The sequence below is a fragment of the Platalea leucorodia genome, assembly GCF_965183815.1.
Source record: "Platalea leucorodia genome assembly, chromosome: 8".
Taxonomy (NCBI): Eukaryota; Metazoa; Chordata; class Aves; order Pelecaniformes; family Threskiornithidae; genus Platalea; species Platalea leucorodia.
This window is the reverse complement of record NC_138830.1, coordinates 1,877,970-1,898,704: the sequence shown is the minus strand read 5'-3', so window position 1 is coordinate 1,898,704 and position 20,735 is coordinate 1,877,970. Positions and strand designations below refer to the sequence as shown.

General features: G+C 47.4%; 1 protein-coding gene across 1 annotated transcript in view; it reads left to right on the top strand.

Moving 5' to 3' along the window:
* The window catches only part of LOC309594069 (calcium-activated potassium channel subunit beta-2), a 149,885-nt gene extending 129,439 nt beyond the window's left edge, over positions 1-20,446 (top strand). The window contains exons 2-5 of the mRNA XM_082319345.1: positions 3,878-3,988; positions 10,204-10,374; positions 12,898-13,093; positions 19,459-20,446. Coding sequence (XP_082175471.1) covers positions 3,878-3,988; positions 10,204-10,374; positions 12,898-13,093; positions 19,459-19,743 — 763 coding nt within the window. The 3' untranslated portion in view covers positions 19,744-20,446. The remainder of the gene's footprint in view (positions 1-3,877; positions 3,989-10,203; positions 10,375-12,897; positions 13,094-19,458) is intronic.
* Positions 20,447-20,735: the final 289 nt, after the last annotated feature.

The window sequence follows — 20,735 nt, the reverse complement described above, 5'->3', positions numbered from 1 at the left end:
CTCAGCATGTTTTCTTCATGCTGCAGTCCTCTCTCAGGTGGTTGCGGTTGGGTGGACTCGTTGACACTCCTTAGGACGGGGCAGAGTAGTTCTAATCTTATAAGAACTACCTCAAGTCTTCATCTTGCGATGGCTGAAAAAGTGGAAACCTTGTCATGTTTTCTAGTGAGGTCCATAAAATTCACCAGAAGATAATGTTCAGGAGAAGGACGAGAATGGGGGAGGATGGGAGGAGTGGGTCAGCCCTGGGGAGACCCACGGCGTCAGCACCACGAGCCCTTAGAGCTGCTGCTCCTCGGCCAGTGCAGAGCAGTGAAGTGCCCTGGGCACGGGTGTTCATGTATTCATGTCAGATTGTACACTTTTTACTCTGCGTTTCTCTCTTAAACATTGTGCATTTATTCAGAATAGACCCAAATGCCAAGAAGGAGGCGTGTTTTGTAAAAACCAAAGCATGGCCTCCTTGCCTGTCTCTGTGGCAACCGTGCCGAGAGACAACTGTGTTGATGCCACGCTGGGCAAATAATGAAGGAGGCAGCAATGTTCAGGCAAAGTCCAGCAGAAAGCCCAGGGTCCCACCCAGCATCCTGACTCTAAGAGGACACAGCAAACGTCACATCAAGTACAGCAGTTTGCTGGTAACCTGCCCTATAGGAATATCCCCTACAGACTCCTGATAGTCAAAAAGCAGCTTGAAGCACCTCTTCTAAACTGTTTTTTTAACAGGTATTGTCATGACTTTAGGTGCTCCGTCTGTTCAAGCAATAGCGCAATCCACTTTTACTCTAAATGCCAGGCTGACATCCCGCAGTAATGAGTTTCACAGGCTGATTACTTGTTGCATGATAAAAATACGCTGCCAGCAGCTGACTCAGAGAGGCAACAGCCAAAAAAAAAAAAAATCAGTGCTGCTTGTTTTCTCAGAAAAGAGAGAGGGGACAGGGAAGGAAGGGGGTTCACAGTCCTGCCTCGGGATTAACTCAGGGGAGGAGAAAGGCATGGAAGTTTGCTAACTGTCCTGGCGAGCAGGACGTGGTCGTGTGGCTTGTAACCGTTCTAAGTTACAAGTCCTCCAAAGGTCATCAAAGGATGGTCTTGGGGAGTTTGTGTTGTTACGGTCCTGCAAAAGGCTCTTACCTTACAGCTAACCCCCGCCTAAAGGAAGCATGGACTTTAGTCGCTTAGAGCTGACCTCTGTTGTGACGTCATCAGTGTAACAATTTTACACAAAATTAGGCAATTAGGTGATTGCGTGTTAAATAGTGCTGGTTAGCTTGGATTGCCCAGCTAATGAAGCAGGCAGCATTAATGCCATCGCATATGGACTGCTCCAGGGCACTGGCACTATAAGGGAGCCTGGAATCACTCTGACTTTGGGGGAAGACAGACAGCCCTTTTCCTCCCCTGGCACCCCCTCGCTGGGACAGAGCCCTCTCTCCCAGCTCTCGCACCGCTGGTGCTCCTGCGGTTTGCTCTGGAGCTGGTGAACCTGCCTCCCTGCCCAGGCAGTCCTGCCCAGGTGTCCCGCTTGACTCAGACAGGCGGCAGAAGCTGCTGATCACCTCTAATGTGTGCCTAAGTTTTGCTTAATTAAGAACAGACTCTCTAATAGCATTCACCGCCATCTCCTGATGGCTCTGGGACCACTCAGGCTGTGGCAACACAGCCAGCCAGGCTTTCCTGCCATGCAACTCACCTGTGACATCCTAAAAGGTGCAGTGGAAAATCTCTCTCTCTCTCTCTCTCAAATATTTAATTTTGCAGCATTAAGGGACTCAGCCTGGGGCAGGTCTCAGTCCAATATCTAATGTGGCCTCCAGGCCCTTGAGCCCTCCTGCATTGCTCGATGCAGAAACACCAGCGCGTTTGGTGCAGGCTTGGCAGTCGCCGTTGTGCTGTCTGGGGTAGCGTAGGTACAATCTTACATCCCAGAGTGAGGATTAGACCCAGGGCCCTGCAGCCCAAATTTCTGGCCATGATCACTATAAAAACAGTTCATAGTCAGTGGCTATATTGATTAAATCCTGGTAGATGCTATTTCACCTTCTAAACTATAGCTATTTCAGGGAGGAAGTGCCTCTTCTTATTGCTTAATCCCCAATACGTAACTACAGTGGTGACAGGGAAAGAAAAGACTCTTTTTTGGCTCTCAGAGCTGCAGTGCTGACGACAGAGTCAGCGAAAGGGCTGGGGGAGATTCCCCTCCTTCTGCCTCCCTTCTTTTGGGCCACCTTCTTGTCCAATTTGCTGTGCGTGAATGCAGCACAAAAGGTTTGTCAGATATTAGTCTGTTATTTCAAGCAAGGTCCCTGCCTGCAAGCCCCAGACCTGAGCCAGCATCTCTGAGCGTCACAGCAACAGGGAGCAGCGGGATCCCAGCAGGGAGGAGGTGACGGGGTCACCAGTTTGGCCAGTTTGCCCAGTTTGTGAGTTTGGCCTGGGTCTGCGCCATGGACCCTGTGGTGGGGCTCTGGGCTGACTCCAGACGGAGAGCCTGGTCCCTTGGCACCCATCAGCCTGTCTGCGGACGGATGGATTTTGGCTCCCGTCCACGTCAGTCTTCCCCTGCAGCCACCGCTACAGGATTTAAGTATTCTCTCAGGTTCACCACTATGCAAATATTGAAATTAGCCCTTTGCATGATTATGTAGATAGTGACATTACAGACTTTTTCAGGCAAGGAGCACTGAGGAATTCATGTGCCTTCTCTGCTGACAGCATCAACAGCCAGGTTTATTTTTCAGTGAGCTAAAGAATGGCCCCCAGTGTATGAAAAACTTTGGCATTAAAGTATTTGGTATCTGGAATATTTGGGGTTTTTCTTAAGCCTTTCTCTGAATACAGTAAAAGCATAAAGTGCTGTGCCTTGAAATTATGTGAAATACAGCCCTCACCAAGAAGGGCCCAATTCTCAGAGATCGAGATTTTAACTAAACCTCACTAAAACCAGGAGTAGATTAGGAGGAGCTACGAGGGCAGCTGAGGTCTCACTAGCAGGTCCAATACAGCCTATGCTTCCAGCCTGGCAATGAAGTTACCATCTGGAAAGACGGTTGTTCGTATTCAGTTGATCCAGGGTAACCAAAATCTGCTATGAATAACATAGATGTAGTGAATGTGCCTTGAATCAGGGCAAGAGAGCGGCAACACTTCCTGAGATCCTTTCAACTCTGTATTTCTGATTCTATGAGATCTAATTGAAGGACAGAGTTCAAATTCAGTCCTTAAAATGAAGCCCCTCAGACTTTTGCCCTCTTCAGAAGACCCCGAGAGCCTGAGAGAAGGCAGCAGGTCTCATACCCTGCTGTGAAACAAAGGAGCCCCCTGGGCAGGAATCTACCTGGCCTGGCCAAATGGCTCTGGGACAGTAATGTCTCTGTGGGAAAAGACATCTTTGTCACATCAGTTACATTTCCACAAAACGCTGCCTTTATGTCTCATACTTGTGCCTCATTCAGACATCTTCCTTGAGAGCCTCATCGCACCGAGAGCTGCCGTACAACCAATAAGCTGTAATGAACACGTGTGCTTAAACAACAGCCACTTTCTACCCCCAAAATACTGCCGTAAGAACATTGGCTGCAGCTATTACCTTTTCTTAAACTACCGATGATTTCTTCCCCACGGTGCATTGCGGTGTGGAGCATAGCTAAGCCTGATTAGCCAGCATCACATTTTGCCAGTGGGGCTAATGAGATTTATCCTTCATTCCCACATGCTGATCTGTCATCCCCATTATTTTACATCTCACCGTGAGTTAACAAACGGTCCATCTTCAGAGCACCCTGGGCACGGCCACAGGGGTTCTGGCGCGCTGGATATAACGTGGTCTGCCGCGTTGGATGGGCAGTGACAAAAATTATCCCTCTTCCCCCAGGTCTTTCCATCGTCCCACTGCAGCAAGCAAAGCCAACACTGGGCAACCCTCTAAAATGTTTATTTGGACCAGTGGCCGGAGCTCTACATCTTACAGACATGATGAGAAAAGGTAAATGGCATCTATGCTGATTGTCTCCTACGGGTTTTGAATCTTTAGGAGCGTGGCCTGTAGCTTCTCTTCAGTGGTGGCACTGGAGAAGAAGGAGGGATGCAAAGGGTGTCCCCTCTTGCTTCTCACCCCCTGGGTACTGCTCCTCCAGCAACAGGACCAGCCGAGGAGTGCCAGGGTTAACGTGCCAAGCCAGAACAGAGAGGAGGGACAATGCCAGAGCCATGGCCAAAGTCTTCCTTGTCCCCAGGCCATCAGCAGCACACGGTGACCATCTCTGAGGTCAGCACGCAGACACTGCACATTTAAAAGCCCACGAATACCCAGCTGCAGGTTAGCAGCCCCAGCTCCAACCCCTGTGAAGCCTTTGTGCCTTCTGCAGGTGTCCCGCTTCCAGCCATCGGCCCGCACCGCTCCCGCAGCCCCCTCCAGACAGCGCAGGCACAGTGCCTCCTCTCCCCCAGCCCAGTCATTGCCCTGGATAACTTTTACACATCTGGATGGTGCATCCAGCTGTCAGAGATGTTTTCTGTTTATATGCGTGTGTGTGTGCGAGGATGAGTGTGCGCGCAATACTTTGCACAGTGGCTGGGGGATCAAAGTGAGCTGATTACTTTAGTGGTGGTGCTGGAGGGAATAGGCTGAAGGAGACAGAGGAATAAATGAGTTAGTTACTGGATCTCCCAGGGGAGCAGGGAATTACACAGAAGAGAAGGAAAGGGAAGGAGAGGTTTTAAGTCCGCAGACAAAGGCAGCACTCAGTTGGGAATGAGCAAGTTAAATATCACTGATGAAAGAACAATTGTCAGTAATGCTCAGACTCGTCCTTCCAAAGTCTACCTCCTTTGTAGTGAGATTTGCTGGACAGCTTGTCTTGTTGCAAGCAGACACATTTCTCTTTCTTTTCTTTTCTTTTCCCCTTCCCTCCCTTGCCTCTTCTCCTTCAGTTCCCCTTGCAGTCACTATTAAATGTAATCACAAAAAATCAGACTCCGGTGAAACAAAAACAGAGGTCAATGTATCTACAGTGCCAATTAGCAAAACACACTCTTCAGTTATTCTAATGAGACATTACCGCTGGCATCTGCTTGGGAAAATGCGCTGGTGAGTTCAGGCAGCAGAGCTGCCCTCAGGACGCCGAGTCTCTTCGGAGAATCGGTCCATTTGCTGAACTTTTCTGCAAAGGCTGCATAGGAGTTCAGCTCTTTTGATAATCCGATCCCAAGGAGATATTTTGAAGCCACAAAGACCAGCTTGGCAGCAGGTTTCCATGGACTTTCCGTTGGAGCCGGTTATCGATCTGCCTCACGTACTTCTGCAAGCCTCCTCTTTAATTGAATTTTCCCCAGGCTAATGTTCTTCTGCGTTAAAACGCTGTCATGGACAGGATGGTCCAAGGTTAGACGCTTGTAGGAGATATCTGCCCACACGTTGGGCTGGCTGGAAGCCATGTGCTCCTGATTAGCATGGCCTCCAGCTCACACCATGCCTTTCAGTGGGACTTATTAACTTGGGCTGAGCGCTGTGCTAAACAGGGCTCACTGGCATCTGGTCAGCTTAAACCCTGGGCAGAGCTCGCCCCTGTCTGCCGGCAGAGACAGGGAGGTAGGGAGCAGTGTCTCTGTACTTACACACCAGCCGTGGTAATTGCAGGTGCCTTTTCAACCTTTCGGGTGGGTTTATTTCCCAGGTGGTCCTGTAGAGCCGTACAGAAGGAACTGTTCATAGCCTGTGAGTGACTGATAAAACGCAGGAGGGAAAGGGAGGAAGAGAAAATGGGAACAGGAGAGTGCTGACCGCAGCCTCGGGACTGCAAAGAGAGGTGTGAACACAGAGCAAGCGTTGCTGGTGGGAGAAACTCATCCGCCAGCGTCTGGCAGTGATTTTAACACGTGTAAGGTCACCAGCAGCATCGCTATATCAAACAGGCGGTGCATTTTAGAGAAATTACTTCCCCTAAATGATCCGTTCCTAGGAATTTTTGTTCTTTAAAGTTCAGACAGGAAGATTGTCAGCTGGGCCAGCAAACTTGTCACCTAGCACATGCCACGACTGCCGACTTTGGAGGGGTCTCACCGTAATCATACCCTGTGCAGCAATGCGTCGCTTGCTGTGGATGAGTGGAAGGTGCCTCTCAGGCACCTGCTTTTGCAGGATTGAGCCCAAAATTTATGTATTTCATTACTGTTTTAGACATCTGCTGTTCCCCAACTGCCACTTTTTAGGCTTTGGAAACTTAGTCAAGCCCTCATTCTTTCTCAGCTGTCAATGATGTTTTCCACAACATTGTAAGCTTAGAAAACCAAAGCACTGGTTTGGTTTGGTTCAGTTCAGTCCAGTTTGGTGGGGAAGAGGGAAGGAATTGAGTGAACGAAATCTGTTTGTATGGACAGGAATCCTTCTACAACCATCACTGAGACTTTTGTGAGAGCGCCAGAGAGATTTCCCCTTGCCACAGCTCTACTAACAAAAACTGATGCAGCTAAATATACCCTGTAAAGAAAAAAGTAAGGAAATTGGCTTCTGAGCAGAAAAGGCCCTGAGCATTGAGAATTCTGCAGGCAAGATACGCGAGGGTTTTTTGACCCTTGCGTTCAAGGATTTCTGATATCAGTAAACACCTCAATGTGAGGTAATTTTAGTGACATCTGCATAAGAACTGTGATATCAGAGAACAGAATGAGAATTCAGAGTCACTCTGACTAGTGCAGGCAGGCAGGTATCCCCGACAAGCCCCAGGACCGCGCAGTGCCGGGGGAGGCAGCGTCTCCCTCAGTGCCACACCATGGTCCATTTGCAAGGGAGGGAATTTGAGGGTAGGTAATTTGTGTATATTTAAACAAAAATAAAGTAAGTGCAGGTGCCTGGTTGTTCTGGATTTCCAGGCTGATACTAGACCCCTTTGCAGTGCTCTCAGATCTGCCCATTTTGGAGCAAAACAAGAACCGTTGTACTGGGTCAGAAGAAGCATTACTTTAGCCTCTTCTGCTCTACATGGCACTGCCCAGTTGCAAGCCCTTCGCATACTGGACCGCTCCTAACACATGCCAATAAATTCATCGTATCCCCGGAGCTGTGGAGCAGTCCTGCACCAGCAGAGCACATAGGATGCATGCAGCATGCTCGTCCTTCACATAACCAAGTGCTAAAAGGCCGTGTCCTTCATGCTGGCAAAGAAAGGTCTTGGCTGCAGCAAATATGAGTAACTCTACAGAAGATGAAGAATTTTTTATTAGAGGCCAGTAGGCTTAAACCAGCACTGTAATTCTCCTTGACTGTGTCATGTTCAGGCTAACTAACGTAACCTGGGGTGCCTAATTTCATCACGCAGGTCCTCCCTAAGCCTTCCTCTGGAGATGCCGTAAGGAGCTGCTGACCACATTGCACAGGGATCCCCTCACTGCTGCTGTGCAGGGATACGGAGAGGGAAATCTCTGCTCTGTCCCCAGCAGGCACGGTCACAGCCGAGATTCCCTCTCTGGCAGCCGAGCCCGGGTAGGGCAGCCAGCCCGCATCCTCCGAGCAATTTGGCAAAAGGAACATGGAGATTTAGCAGGGGAGAACTTCAGTTTGGAAACGACCGGGAGAGCAAAGACCTTTTGTCCTTGGAGGCTTGCTTTCTATTAAATATCTTTGCACAGGGCAGAGAGGCCCCATGTTCTGACAGCTGGGACTTCTTTAAAAACAAACACCCCCCCCTCTGTGTCATATTTGGGGAGTCATCAGAGGTAATCGTAAGTATTAGATGGAGTCACCTAGATGAGTAGTGTCTGGCATGCAGTGATCTGTACTTAAACACACTGCAGCAGTCAGCTAATTGTGGCTGTGCAGCCCTGGGACCCAAAATCTAAGCTAAGCTAAGCACGGTGCTCTTCCAGCTCACTGAGCAGACGGAGGTCCCTGGGCTCTGCCAAAAGTTCACACGTACACAAAATCCCCCCCACGGAGCAGCACACACATGGGTGCAGGCCACCACTGCCGCTCCAGCTGAGGAGATGCCGAGGCTGCTCTGTTAGTGGCAAAATATTCTGCACAACATATCACGTCCCCCAAAACCAGGGCTCTTGGGGGAAAAAAGGTGCACCAGGCTATGACTTTCCTGTAGTTTGGGGCTTTGAATAACAAATATTTGCAAAAGAGCAACCAAAGGACTGCTCCGAGCCTGACACCGAGGCAGAGCTTTATTTAGTTTTATTTACCACGGCGGGCGAGCGCGGGAGATCCGCCTGGCAGCGGTCACCACACACCATCCCCTCTGCCAGTCACCAGACAGACAGATCATTTCTACAACACACACGTTAGTCCAGCCTTTTTTACCTCTCGTCACACATTTCTTGGCTCAAGGCCACATGGGAAGTATTTGTAACCATTCTCAATTAGCTATTTGTTTTTAAATTGTCCATTTGTATCCCTTTTATGTCCTAGCTGCTCTGGTGACATTAGTGAGCGATTGCACTGTCTCTGTTTTATGTCTACGCGCTGACATAAGTTATGCTGTGTGATCGGTTAATGTGCTGGAACTGCATGACAATCTCTGCCTTCCTGCCTGCTTCCATTTGGGAGCAATGCAAATCCTAATAGCAGCTCTCAGAGTTAAATACAGTTTGATAAATAATAATAGAAAAGTAATATTAGATTATTACTCTACATTACTTCTTTGAAGGCAATTGCATCTGCCAGTTCACAATATATTTTTTCTCCCCAACACCAGAGACAAATTTGACAGGCTGAATTACCATTTCCTTTCGAACTAGGGAAACACTGACAAGCTTTAAAGGATGGTTTTGAAGAGAAACCATGGTCATCTAAAGACGTAAATTACAGTTGGATGAAGAAACCTCAAGGGGTCTTAGGTATGGCAGACTTGGCTGCAGCACCATCTAAGCAAAATTTTTGCTACAAAACCCCACACCATATGTGCTTCTCCTGGCTATGACTCATCATTAAATACCAGTTCAATTCCAGTTTCAGGGGGTTTATGATTAAACCTGTTTTCTTGTTTCTACTGTGTTTATGTTTGATTTTGCATCTCTCTCTCTTTCTTTGTCCCTGTTGGTGAATATAAGTTACACGGTTGGTCTGACACACTGCTTTTTTCCAAGGTGGAGTGAAACTTGGTGGTTTCAGCTTAAATGAGTGGTGGGTTTGCTAGAGGCCAAAGTGATGTTGATGTTGCTCACCTGCCATTTTGCAGACAGTAGAAGAGGAACTTCTTCCACGCGTACACTACTATGTCCATGTTATGGTGGTGCCAGGGCTCAGAGGCGTGCGGTTCACATGCTTCGGGTGCTGCCTGGATGATTCAAAAGAACCGTAACAGAAAACACAGGAGATTTTGACCAGCCTCAGGTCTGTAAGTACATTTTAAACCCACAAAGTTTGCGTGTGTTTGAAATGTACTCAAATATTTCCTTCTTCACCATTGTGTCCTCGTGACCCATTGAATCATCAAAGGCTCGGAGATGAAAGAAGGACTTATGGTTAGAAAATGCAAAGGTCTCTCTGCTGAAGGGGGAATGGTTTGTTGTATCTTTTTTTTTTTAATCCCAGAACAAATAGCTTTGGTGGATAATTTTCTGTGAGGGTTTTCACTGTAATGAGTAACTGGGCTTCCAGAAAGCTATTTTATAAATAAAGTAAATAAGCTCCCAATCAAAAAACCCACAGAAATCAATTGCAAAATCCCCATAGTGTTTCATGAGCTTTGAGTCACACTCAGGGCAGAAAATTACCCAAACCACTAGCCTGTAGGGAATCAAAAAAAAATGTGGTCCTTTCAGATAATTTCAGTGACGACTTTCTTCAGGCTATTTTCTACATATGGTAACATAAGAGTTGTTACCATATTCAACTGAAGAAAAGACACCGCATATAGCTAAACATCTTCTAGTGGCATTGACAGGTCAAATTCACCTGTGATATAATTCACCTGAGCCAATGAGGCTGTACCAAAGAAGGATTTACTGAGCTGGCACAAGTGTCTAATCTTTATATTTGCTATACAAGGTTTTTACCTTTTCAGAAATGGCTGTAATTTATTTTGGAGATGAGTAAGTTTCCACCAGGTCAGAGTGAATCCGATGAAAAAGGACACCTGAGGACCCTTGAGCCTTTCTCTCTCACGAGATGGGTATGGAGGTGGAACTACCCACCCTGTAGAGGGTTCATTGATTAAATATGAACTTCACATAAGAATGTATTATTTTCAACCTCAGAAATATTTACCAAAAAATCAGGGATCACGATCTACTGGACAAAAGGAAAACAGTCACAGCCCTAAAAGCTGGAGAAGACCGGGCCATACTCCTCGGGCTGGCCATGATGGTGTGCTCTATCATGATGTACTTTCTCCTGGGAATCACCCTGCTGCGGTCTTACATGCAAAGGTAATTTCATGATGGTTACCCTGATCTCACACTCTCTGCTCCAGCTGACTTCTCGTGGCTTATTCTTTTGACTCTTTTTATTCAAGTTTTATAACTTTTCCTTTGGTCAACATAGACCCAATTCTCCACTTCCTTACCCCAGTATAAATTAGGCTTAACTGCACTGAAAGCAAGTTGAGTAATAGCGGCATAAGCGAGGGAAGAATTAGGTCCCTGTTTGACAAAATCTTGATCCATAGGCTTTAGACCTGCCACAGTTTAACACCAGTATAATATCCATATCAGCTGGTGGGCAGTCTGCTGAACCCTGTAAGCCTCTCAGGGGCTGTTGCTGCAAAGCCCAGTCAAAATCAGGAGAAAGCAGCAAAAAATATTTAGCAGCCTCGAGAAACAACGCACTTTCAAATGAAGAATGGAATTAATTTGGGAAAGAAATCAAGCTGCTTTGCAGCAAGTAGTTTTCCATGTAGGTTATTACTTTCATTTTAACAAGTGAAATCCTCCTGAAATATAGTAATTTACTGAAAGTGAAAGATCATCTTTCATCATTACTGCACAGCACTTAATTTTTCTGAGGCCTTCTCTGGCTTCCTTCTCTGCCACGGAGCAGAAAGTTTGGCCTGTGATTCATTAGCAGCATTTGAAATCCGTTTTCAAGCACCAGCCCTATTTAAAATCCAGCCCAGACTGTAATAAGACTGTCAAAAATGTTTTTTCTGCCCTGATCAGTGGAGTTAGGAGAATGAAAAATATGTCATTGGGGATCAAAATATCAGTCTGTCACGTCCAAAACCACCCCGAGACCGTGGCCGATACCTGGTACGTTTTGGCTTATGCACCACAGGCGGCTTCTTCAGGCATGTACAACAAGTGCCTCCAGTTAACTGGTATGAACATCCTCAATTACATCGGTGTACCTGCAGGAAAATATTCCTTCTTGACCCTGCAACAATAAGGAAAAGATAGCAATGCCTGAGGATGAACTGTACCAATTTGCAACATCTTATTTGTGCAGTAAAGGTGTTTGTCCCTTTTTAAATCCAGGCGAAGTTTAGATTTTGAAAACAGAGATCAAGACCTCTTAAGTATACAAGAGCATTTGCTTTTCCAAATTGCTCTCCCAGACCTTTCAGCAATATCAGGGTCAGTTGCAGAGGCTGCTAAGGTCAGAATTGCTCATGTGGAAAGAGATGATTTATATTACGAACTATGTGAAAAATTGCCAGAAGATATCAAAACACCTATGAAGTATCAAATATTCCATCTTCACAAGTCTGTTGTAGGTAGGTGTTACTTTATTACCCCCATGCATGAATAAAACAGCAGTCGGAAAGGTGAAAGCGAGAAGAAGGCAACCCAGGAGTCTTTGCTGTCACTTCTCTTTGCACAGCCAGATCTCCTTAGGGGTTATTCTCCTTTACAGACAGCAATATTCCTCCAATAAAATACTGCCTGAGAGGGGAAAAAAAAAAAAAAAAAAAAAAATAATAATCCTTTCCCTTGATGTCCCCCAGAAATCATAGCATAATTTAGTATAAATGTAAAATGGAATATACAAGCAGAATTACTGCCAAAGTAAAATACCAAGAGGATTAGTCAGAAATCTTTGATATCACTTACCGCGTAAAGCCTTTTGTAGGTTTGGCGAGGGGCGGGCGGGCGCTCGGCCCGTTCGTGGCGAGGGGCAGGACGGCGGCGCTGGGTGTGCGCTGCGCGGGGCTGACGGGGAGCCCCGGGGCGAAACCTTCCCCCGAGCCCGCGAAGGGCCTCGCACAGAGCCCTCAGCGTGCCCTTCCCACCGCTCTCCTCCCTAAGGAAAATACAGCCGTGAGTTTTTAAATACATGCAAGAAACCCAAGTGAACGTTGCCAGTGCGCACCCAGGCTCCATCGTTCCTGTTTTAGCCTCTGGTGAACTGGAGATAAGCTGAAATCCTCCAGAATGATGGAGGATGGCTTAACTTATGGAAAACTGAGCAAGCTGCCGCTAGAAAAAGCCTTTCCACAGGTGGAGCTGCATGCGGTACCACTTGCACGTTACTGTGTCTTCATGCATGTGAATATACGTACACTGGTAATTCGAAGTCGTCCTCCCAGTCTTCACTTTAAATTGAACTGGCCTTGGTGGTTAACCATCAAGTCTTGGTCCAGGGCGTCCTGTCATGCAGCACTGCGTGCGTTGTGCTCTTTCCAGGGCGGGCTGCTCAGTTTTCTTCTCCGATATCTCTGCTGATTCACTTTGGTTTCAAATATGCCTTCGCCAGACCAACAGTTCCAGTTCCCTTTTCATTTATACACACACATAAGTGAATCAGGTGTTTTTGTGCCCAAAGCACAAACTTTAGGTACTACAGAATAATACACTCTGTCTGCGATGTGTGACACGAGAAAGTCCAGCCTTTGCCCAAAGCTCTGTACCACATACATCTCCTACAAGATGCCCCCTGGTATATGCCTGATAGAAAGCCTGAACTGTGTTTAGTGCTTATTGCCATGCTCCAACGTCTCTTTTTTTCCTACTTAGTGTCTGGACAGAAGAGGCTCAGTGCTCGCTTCTCAATGCATCCATCACAGAAACCTTCAACTGCTCATTTAGCTGCGGTCCAGACTGCTGGAAGATCTCTCAGTACCCCTGCCTCCAGGTGTACGTTAATCTCACCTCTTCTGGCCAGAAGCTTCTGCTCTACCACACCGAGGAAACAATGAAAATTAATTCTGAGGTAGGAGCATGGAATAAAATTTCTTCCTAAATGGGTTTCTGGAGGGCTGCTCCCCTTGTTATACTCATTCCTCTCTCTAAAGCAATATAAGGCTTCCAGCTCTGGCTTCCCTGGTAAATACGGCACAGAGAAGGCAGAAATCAGTGCACAAACTGAGCTCACGCCTCTGGAGGGGTCAGTTTTCCACCTCCAGCCACGCGGGGAGCGCAGCCCACCCCACACGGGATGGTGGCCCCGGGGGCTGGAGCCTCCCTCGTCCTTTGCCAGAGCGTTACAGGTGCAGGCTAGCGCTGAGCGCTTCTCACACTGATATTCTTGTGGAGCTGTGGACAAGCCACTTCCCACCCGGGTATGGCTCTGCACGATAGCGAACACCCCTAGCGATGCGCACGGAGCATCCGCGGCGGGGAGAATAGAAATGGCCTTATTACTGTGGGGCCAGGCAAGGCGACGGGGAGAGACGAGAGCCCCGTGTCTAACAACAGACGTGTCTCCGTCTCTGGTGACGGACTCTGCGCCCTGAGCATCTCCGCCAAGGGCAGCTGTGCCGCTGGGGTCAAGGCACAGCACTTACCCCTGCCGGTGGTGCAAAGATGCTGAAAGTTTGCTGAGCAGGGACTGGCAAGATAAAAGCAGCAGCATAAAAAATAAAAGGCCTGGCTTTTGGGCATGTACAAGCTAAGGAGTCAGCCCGTCTTTCTTGCACAAATTCCCTGATTCCAGACATTGAACCAAAAAAAAAGATTTTTAACAAATCTGCAGAAGAATCCCTCTCTGCTTCAGCAAGTACAAAATCCAGCGTAACTCCATCCAGGTGGGATGGAGACAGCTCCTGTCTGGAGGCTATAATGAACGCAGCGGGTGCACAGAAGGCATCTCCCCGCCGGCCCGCGGCCACAGCTGCGCGGCTGACGCAGTGCTGTGCATCATGCCCCGGCAAGCAGCCGCCCCGTCGCAGGTGGCTGTTTGCTCCTGCCGCCTAGCCAGGCAGGACCCGGCTAGGAAACGTCCCTCTCCCCACCTTCCTTTCTTCATCCCTACAGTTCCTAAGGCTACAGGCTGCATTAGACTTACAAGTGCCAGATTTGCATTGACTACTTCATTATCCAAGGTCACCGAACCCCAAACTACGGGTGCGTGGCAAAGCGCAGCCCGTAACAGCAGAGCCCCGGTTCAGGCTGCTGACAACGTAACCTATTGTGTTTCTATTTATGGCAGCAGTTCAGTAGACCAAATTACTTCTGCATATTAAGATGAAGCAATATTAAAATTAGTCAAAGCATGGCATGGTTGCACCGGGCCGGTTATTCTGCTGGATAATTAGCTCCTGTGGCTGAGAGACAGAGTCCTCTGGATCTGAAGTGTGAAATGGAGAAGAGTTCCCCCATCTTCCCCTCCGGCTCGGCATCAGTGCAGAAAGGAGGCACTCGCCATTCGTGAAGCCTGCGGCAGGACAGACCCCGCTTTCTGCTGGGGCAGAAGCAAAATCCACTGCTGCAATTTGATTAAAACAGATCAGATCAGTCTCTGTGCTCCACTGGATTCAAATAAATCAAAAGATTCAGGATAAATCTCCACATTCTGTTGTTGATGATCTTTGCTTGCCGAAATGGACTTTGAAATTCTCCCAGATGCCGCCTCCTCTTAATTTAACGTAGGCACAGTTAATACTTCTCCTGCCCATGGTTGTTTTACAGGTTAAGCTCTGCTCTCGGGAGGATTCCTAGGTTTTCCTGACATGCTGCTGGCTATGTGACCTGAATCCAAATGGCGTTTTGAACGGAAGTTTGCGCTGTCTATAAAATACCTGGCTTCTTGTGCCTGGCTGAGACCAGCAGGGACCCCAAGCCCAGATCAGCACAACCCATCCCAGCTCCCTGGGCGGGCGCTCCCTCTCCGCCGGCCGAGAGCGGCCCCGTGCAGCAGGACGAGCAGCCCTGGGCACGGCTGGGGCTGCGATGCTCCAGCTGGGTGCTAGCTGTCTCTCTCCATCCACCCACTCAGGTCTGCGTTTCCTATCTTTCTCCTTGCCAAATAAACAAAACAAAACAAAAAAAAGCGCCGTTCCTGGCTCACTGAGCCCTGACATTACTGGGGACGTTGCAGAGTGCGGTGCTTGCTCTCCGAGGCCAACACCAGTGACCTTCACAAGGTCAGCATCCCCCCACCAAGCCCCCTGCCTCGCTGCGCACGCAGAGCAGCTTCTGGAGCCCGTCCTCTCCTCTCCCCGCCAGCCAGCACGGGTGGAGCAAAACGCACTTGGAGTTTAAATAATGATTAACCTAGGAGACTTGCTGTCTAACGTAGCTGTTGTCCCACAAGGTGCAGTAAGGAGTAGGTGCAATTTATATTGAGATCTACAGCGTGCTGCTGCCCGTCCCCGGTGGGAAGTAAATGGATACCAGTCGAGCTGCTCGAGTCTTTCCCCGGAAAGCAAGCAATGATTTTCATGGCTTTTCATTGCTCTCGCTGTGCATACTTTATCTCTAGCCTTTAAGAGAAGCCCAGCCCCTCGTCAACCCTACAGCCATAGTGGCTTAGATGCTCTCACAGCTACACTTTCCCTTCTCAGCGGCCACAGGCTGTAACAGCCTCTGGGAGAGGTAAATCAGCCGCTGTCCCCTCACGCCCGACCACAGAGCCAGGCTGTCACCCTGAGGAAGGGCTGCAGTAGTTAAAGCAGTTCTAGAGGCCCCGTTTCAATCTCATACCACATCATTTTGATTCTTTTCGTGTCATCGGAGCTACTGCTGATTTATACCCGTGCTCCATAAGTGAGATAACAAGCAGGCTTTAATCACCAGAATCACCGTTACGCCAGCTGTAACGGCCTGAGCCTAAGAAAGGATGGGGGAATCTCATGGTTTCCCGCTGAAGGTTCAGGTATTTATAACCCAGGGAGGAGCTTGCCTGGTGCGGGGGGAGCGGCGACGGTCGGCTGCGGTTCCCAGCAGACCCATTTCTGGAATGGAATTCAGTCTGCAGGAATCAATACCAGGCCAACGCAGACACCAAGCTCCTCCTTCAGCCCTCGGTCCAAACCCCTTACACCTTCCAAAAGATGTAAATTGACATTCTGACCGCTCTCTCACACAGATTGCCACATCTTAAAGTTTCCCAGTCCCGGCTTCCGAGCTCAGCGTGACAGGGACGTGCACCCAACCGCAGACATATGACGAGAGCTGTGTATTTCACTGCCCAGCCTGAACTGGGGGCCTCTCCGGCAATAGGGTTGTCAGTCTAACTTCGTTGTCTTAAATGAAACTGCCCCCAGCTTTCCCGGCGGTGTTGTGTGATTTCCATCCTTGGAGATATTAATAACTTGACTGGACAAGTCCCTGAGCACCTCTGCACTGAGCAGGGCATTGGACCGGACGTGTCCAGAGGTGGTTCATACAGGCTACCTATCCAGTCCTTTAAATTAGAAAAGCTGAGCTAGAAATGTAGTAACTAGTTCTCTCTGTAACTGTCTAGTATGTCCTTCTTGCAATCGGGTTGCAAGTAACACGAGAACCACTTTTCTCACGTCGTATCACAGAATCCTCACTTGAGGTGGAGAGCCAGACATTGTTTACTTTCAGATTTGCAGATTTCCAAGTGTTTGACAATGCAGATGTAACAGAACAGCATAGATTTAGTAGTCTGCATTCACAGGCACAGCATAACAATTGTGGATATAAAATTCCCTGCCAGGCATTGGAGAATACTAAATGAAGATCAAACCAAAGAAAACGCTCAAAACATCCCATTATCCATGTCTACCTACTTGCTTCCCGACGTCCTATGCAGCACGGCAGAGCTAGCCCTGTCCTATGCCTGGGATCTCGCTGGGGAAGCCGAGGAGCAGAAGGAGGCCAGGAGCACCCCACAACCACAACTTAATGCACACAGCGATTTCTTGCACAGAGGAGCTCCTCAAAGCTGAGGCCAAGATGCCCCCAGGAGCTCAGGAGAACTGGGACGAGGCAGGTAGCACATGGAGTAAAGGGCACCCATGTCTTGGAGAGTGCATGGGAGACCACAGCCTGGAGAGAGGCGGTTTCAGCACAAGGAGCCTGGCTGAGAGGCAAAGTAAATCAACCTCCCTTGCACAACTGCGTGTCACAGCTTCGTGCTCCAGACCCTCAAGTCATGGGCAGCCCGACACAGCTGGTGGCTCTGTGCCATCAGGTGTAGGAGGCAACACCTCAAGTTCTGCTTCAGCATCAGGTCTCCTTCGAAAATGCTTGGAAAATACTCGGACCTGCAGGCAGTCAGACCTCCCCCCGCTGCACTCTTGGGACTTTTCCACAGACTTTGAGTCCAAGAATCTGTCATCATCTGGGCTTTTACATGCCTGCTGTTTTCTGTCAAGGCGGGAGGGCTGGACTTTGGCAAGAGTGGCCAAGTCCTCATTTAATCTCCTCTCTCAGGATAGTAACAGCTGGGACTTCAAGAAACAAAAGCGTACAGCACCAAACTTGCAAGAAAAAAAAAAAATAATCTGAGCTGGAAATGCTGCTGTTACGACAGTGATAGCACAGAATTTAGTAAAAGAAAATGAGGTACGCTTCACTGAGAAATTTCCCCTACTAATTAGATTATGATCTATTAAAGAGTCACAGGCACTGGAAGAGGGCTTGTGGCTTTGGACATTTAAGACAAAGCTGGGCAGAGCGCAAGAGAATATCCTGGAGGGAACAGACCTGCACCAGCAGGGAGATGGATGAGATATTACCGGTCTGATATTTTCCATCTCTGATTTCTAGAGCTCTATGAAATATTCATAATGGCAGTGCTGCCATGCTCTACCCTTAATGCTCCAGTCTGCTGCCACCAGACAATCTTTCTGCCGTGCTGCAAATCATATTCTGTGCTAATAAACTCGCCAATGAATCAATCAAATCCTGTTATGAGGTTAATTCTTTGATCATTATTAGGACTAGAGATTTGTCACTGTACATTACCAAAAAGTCACAGCATAGTCATAAAAAAGAACTGAGGGACATTTATAAAGTATATACATTAAAACAATAATAATCAAAAGCCATGGGTCACATTACTTTAATCAAAACATCTTTTTTCCTTTGCAAAACTCACTTTCTCTCATTAAATTACCTGGAACTACTTTAGGTGCTCACCCAGGACAAGCAGGTTCAGTAGCGCAGGCAGGGAGCGTGGCGGGGACCCACGATCACCCCGTGACCGCCAGGGAACGATGACCTGCTGGGTCCTCCCGCACACGTTCAAGGAGAAGTTAAGCAGCAGATTTCCCCTGCCCTGAAGCAGTCCTTGCCTACGTAAGGAATTTAATCAAAATCCTGGGCAGGTGTGGAAAACCTTCAGGTGTGGAAGGGCATAAGCATCTAGAAGAGAGGAGGGAGGGGCCGTGGGCTGCTCCCATCAATCCTCTTCCAGATCAGCAGCAGCAGCAGCAAATTCAGGTGTTTCTGCTCTAGGTCAAAATCCAGATGTGGCCTCAATCCTTGTGTGTCTGCCCACCACCTCACCAGCCCACGCTAGCTCTTTGCGGGGAATGGTCAGCGCAGCCCAGGGCCACCGTCCTACACGTCCCATGGAATATCTTCAATGCATAGACTCCATAAGCTAGTTTTTTAATTAACTTGGTTTTAGTATTCTTTGGGAATGCTAGGTTGAAACTGTGTTAGATAGAGCCACCCCCAAATCTTCCTTTCTTTGTGACTGAGACTGAAATTCAAGCAGCATCTTCGGAGAGAAGTAACGGTTGGACGTACGCCAGGGTCAAGAGCAAAAACAAGACTAAGAGCCATCCTGGTAGCCGTGCTGATCTTCAGCTAGAGGTTGAATGGAAGTCTCCCAGGTTGCCAGTGGGAAAACTGCGTTTTCTCCTAGACTATCTATTTGTCCCTAATCGAGGCATTACCCTCACAGGAAAATTTGTATAAAGGTCTCTCATCAGCCTTCTCCTCTGTGGGTGAACTCCTGTGCCCGCTATGATCACTTTGATCCAATCCAAGTGAGATCTGAGCTACCACATTTGTATTTACAGAGAGTCAATTACCCATCTAACTGCGAGCATATGCGTGCCACTTAAGATGAAGAGGTACTTCATCAGTTCCATTTTTGCATGTGTAAATTAGCAATAATAATATATTCACCTATCTCACGAGGCCGCTGTGCAGATTAAAGCATTAATGTTTGTACAGCAGTTGGAGGTTCTCCAATGGGAAATTTCGTAGATGTGCAAAATATTGAGTTTTGTCTGTGATAAATTTATTAGCTTAATAGTATTCCACTCCTGTTACAAAAAGCATAATCATCTTGAGATTTTCCTGCTTGCCACCTGAAAACAGACATTGTATCTGGTTTGGAGATGCATTTTTCTTCCTCTAATTTCTTCCCAGTGTTCATACATACCCAAGTGCGGCAAGAATTATGAGGAATCCATGTCGCTGGTGAACGTCGTGATGGAAAACTTCAGAAAGTACCAACGCTTCTCCTGTTTCTACGACCCCGAAGGCGTTCAGAAGAACGTGATATTAACCAAACTGTACAGCTCCAACGTGCTGTTCCACTCCCTCGTCTGGCCCACCTGCATGATGATCGGCGGGGTCGCCATCGTGGCGATGGTAAAGCTGACTCAATACCTTTCCCTCCTCTGTGAGAGAATCCAAAGGATCAACAGATAAAAGCGAAAACTTCTCTGAGATTTAAATACAGCGAAAATACTGTTTTCTCATTCTTCACCAAAGAACCTTAAGTTTGTAATGTGCAAGTCTGTTATAAGTTCCTTACTATATTCTTATAAGTAGAGCAATAATGCAAAAGCTGTTCTATATGCAAACATGATGTTATTATTATGCAGACAACTGAAGAAAATACTGTTTTGTGTTGACCGTCTATATGATCTTGTTTTATGCTGAGACTAGTACTTCTTTCTTTTCTACAGCCAAAATAGGGCTCAGTGTGACCATTTGCCAAGCTTAGGCAATTGACATTTTCAACGTAAAGGATTCAGGGGGGAATTCACTGCCGGACAAAGGGCAGCCAACCACTTGCGCATCACTGAGGTCTCACATCTGGCTCGGTCCATTCGATGGATTTGTGGCTTTGCTTTTTTATTATTGGCTGCAGGGGAAAAAAAAGCATTGATGGGGTTTTTTTTATGGTAAGATGGCACAAAAGGGACGTATTTTGAGGCCTGGATAAGCATACAGTATTTCCAGCCTAAGTAGAACTCGGTGATGCTTTGTGTTTGCTCCCCTAGTTCAGAAGTAAATTTTACCCTATGGTGTTTAAGGTCTTTTGGAAAACACTTTGGAGTTTTATTTTATTTAGTGCTATAATTTCCTTCTGTCTTATCAACATCATCTTTGCCACTTGCAGAAGCTGTAGCCAAAAAACAAAAACCACCTTGTTCCATTTTCTATTCTAGTCTGAGCCCTATTGATGGAGATGGGACCAGAACACCTTATATAAAGGTTTATTACTCATTTGTCTTGTATTTGCTACCATATCACTGTAAAGAAAAAAATAACACAATCAGCTATTTTTTCATTTTTTACTTCCAACTGTTTTAGATTTTTTTACTTGATATATATACAGATATATATATATAAAGAAAAAGCTATATTATATCTAGTTGTGTATTGGAACTTGATTATGGGGGTTTTTTCCTTTG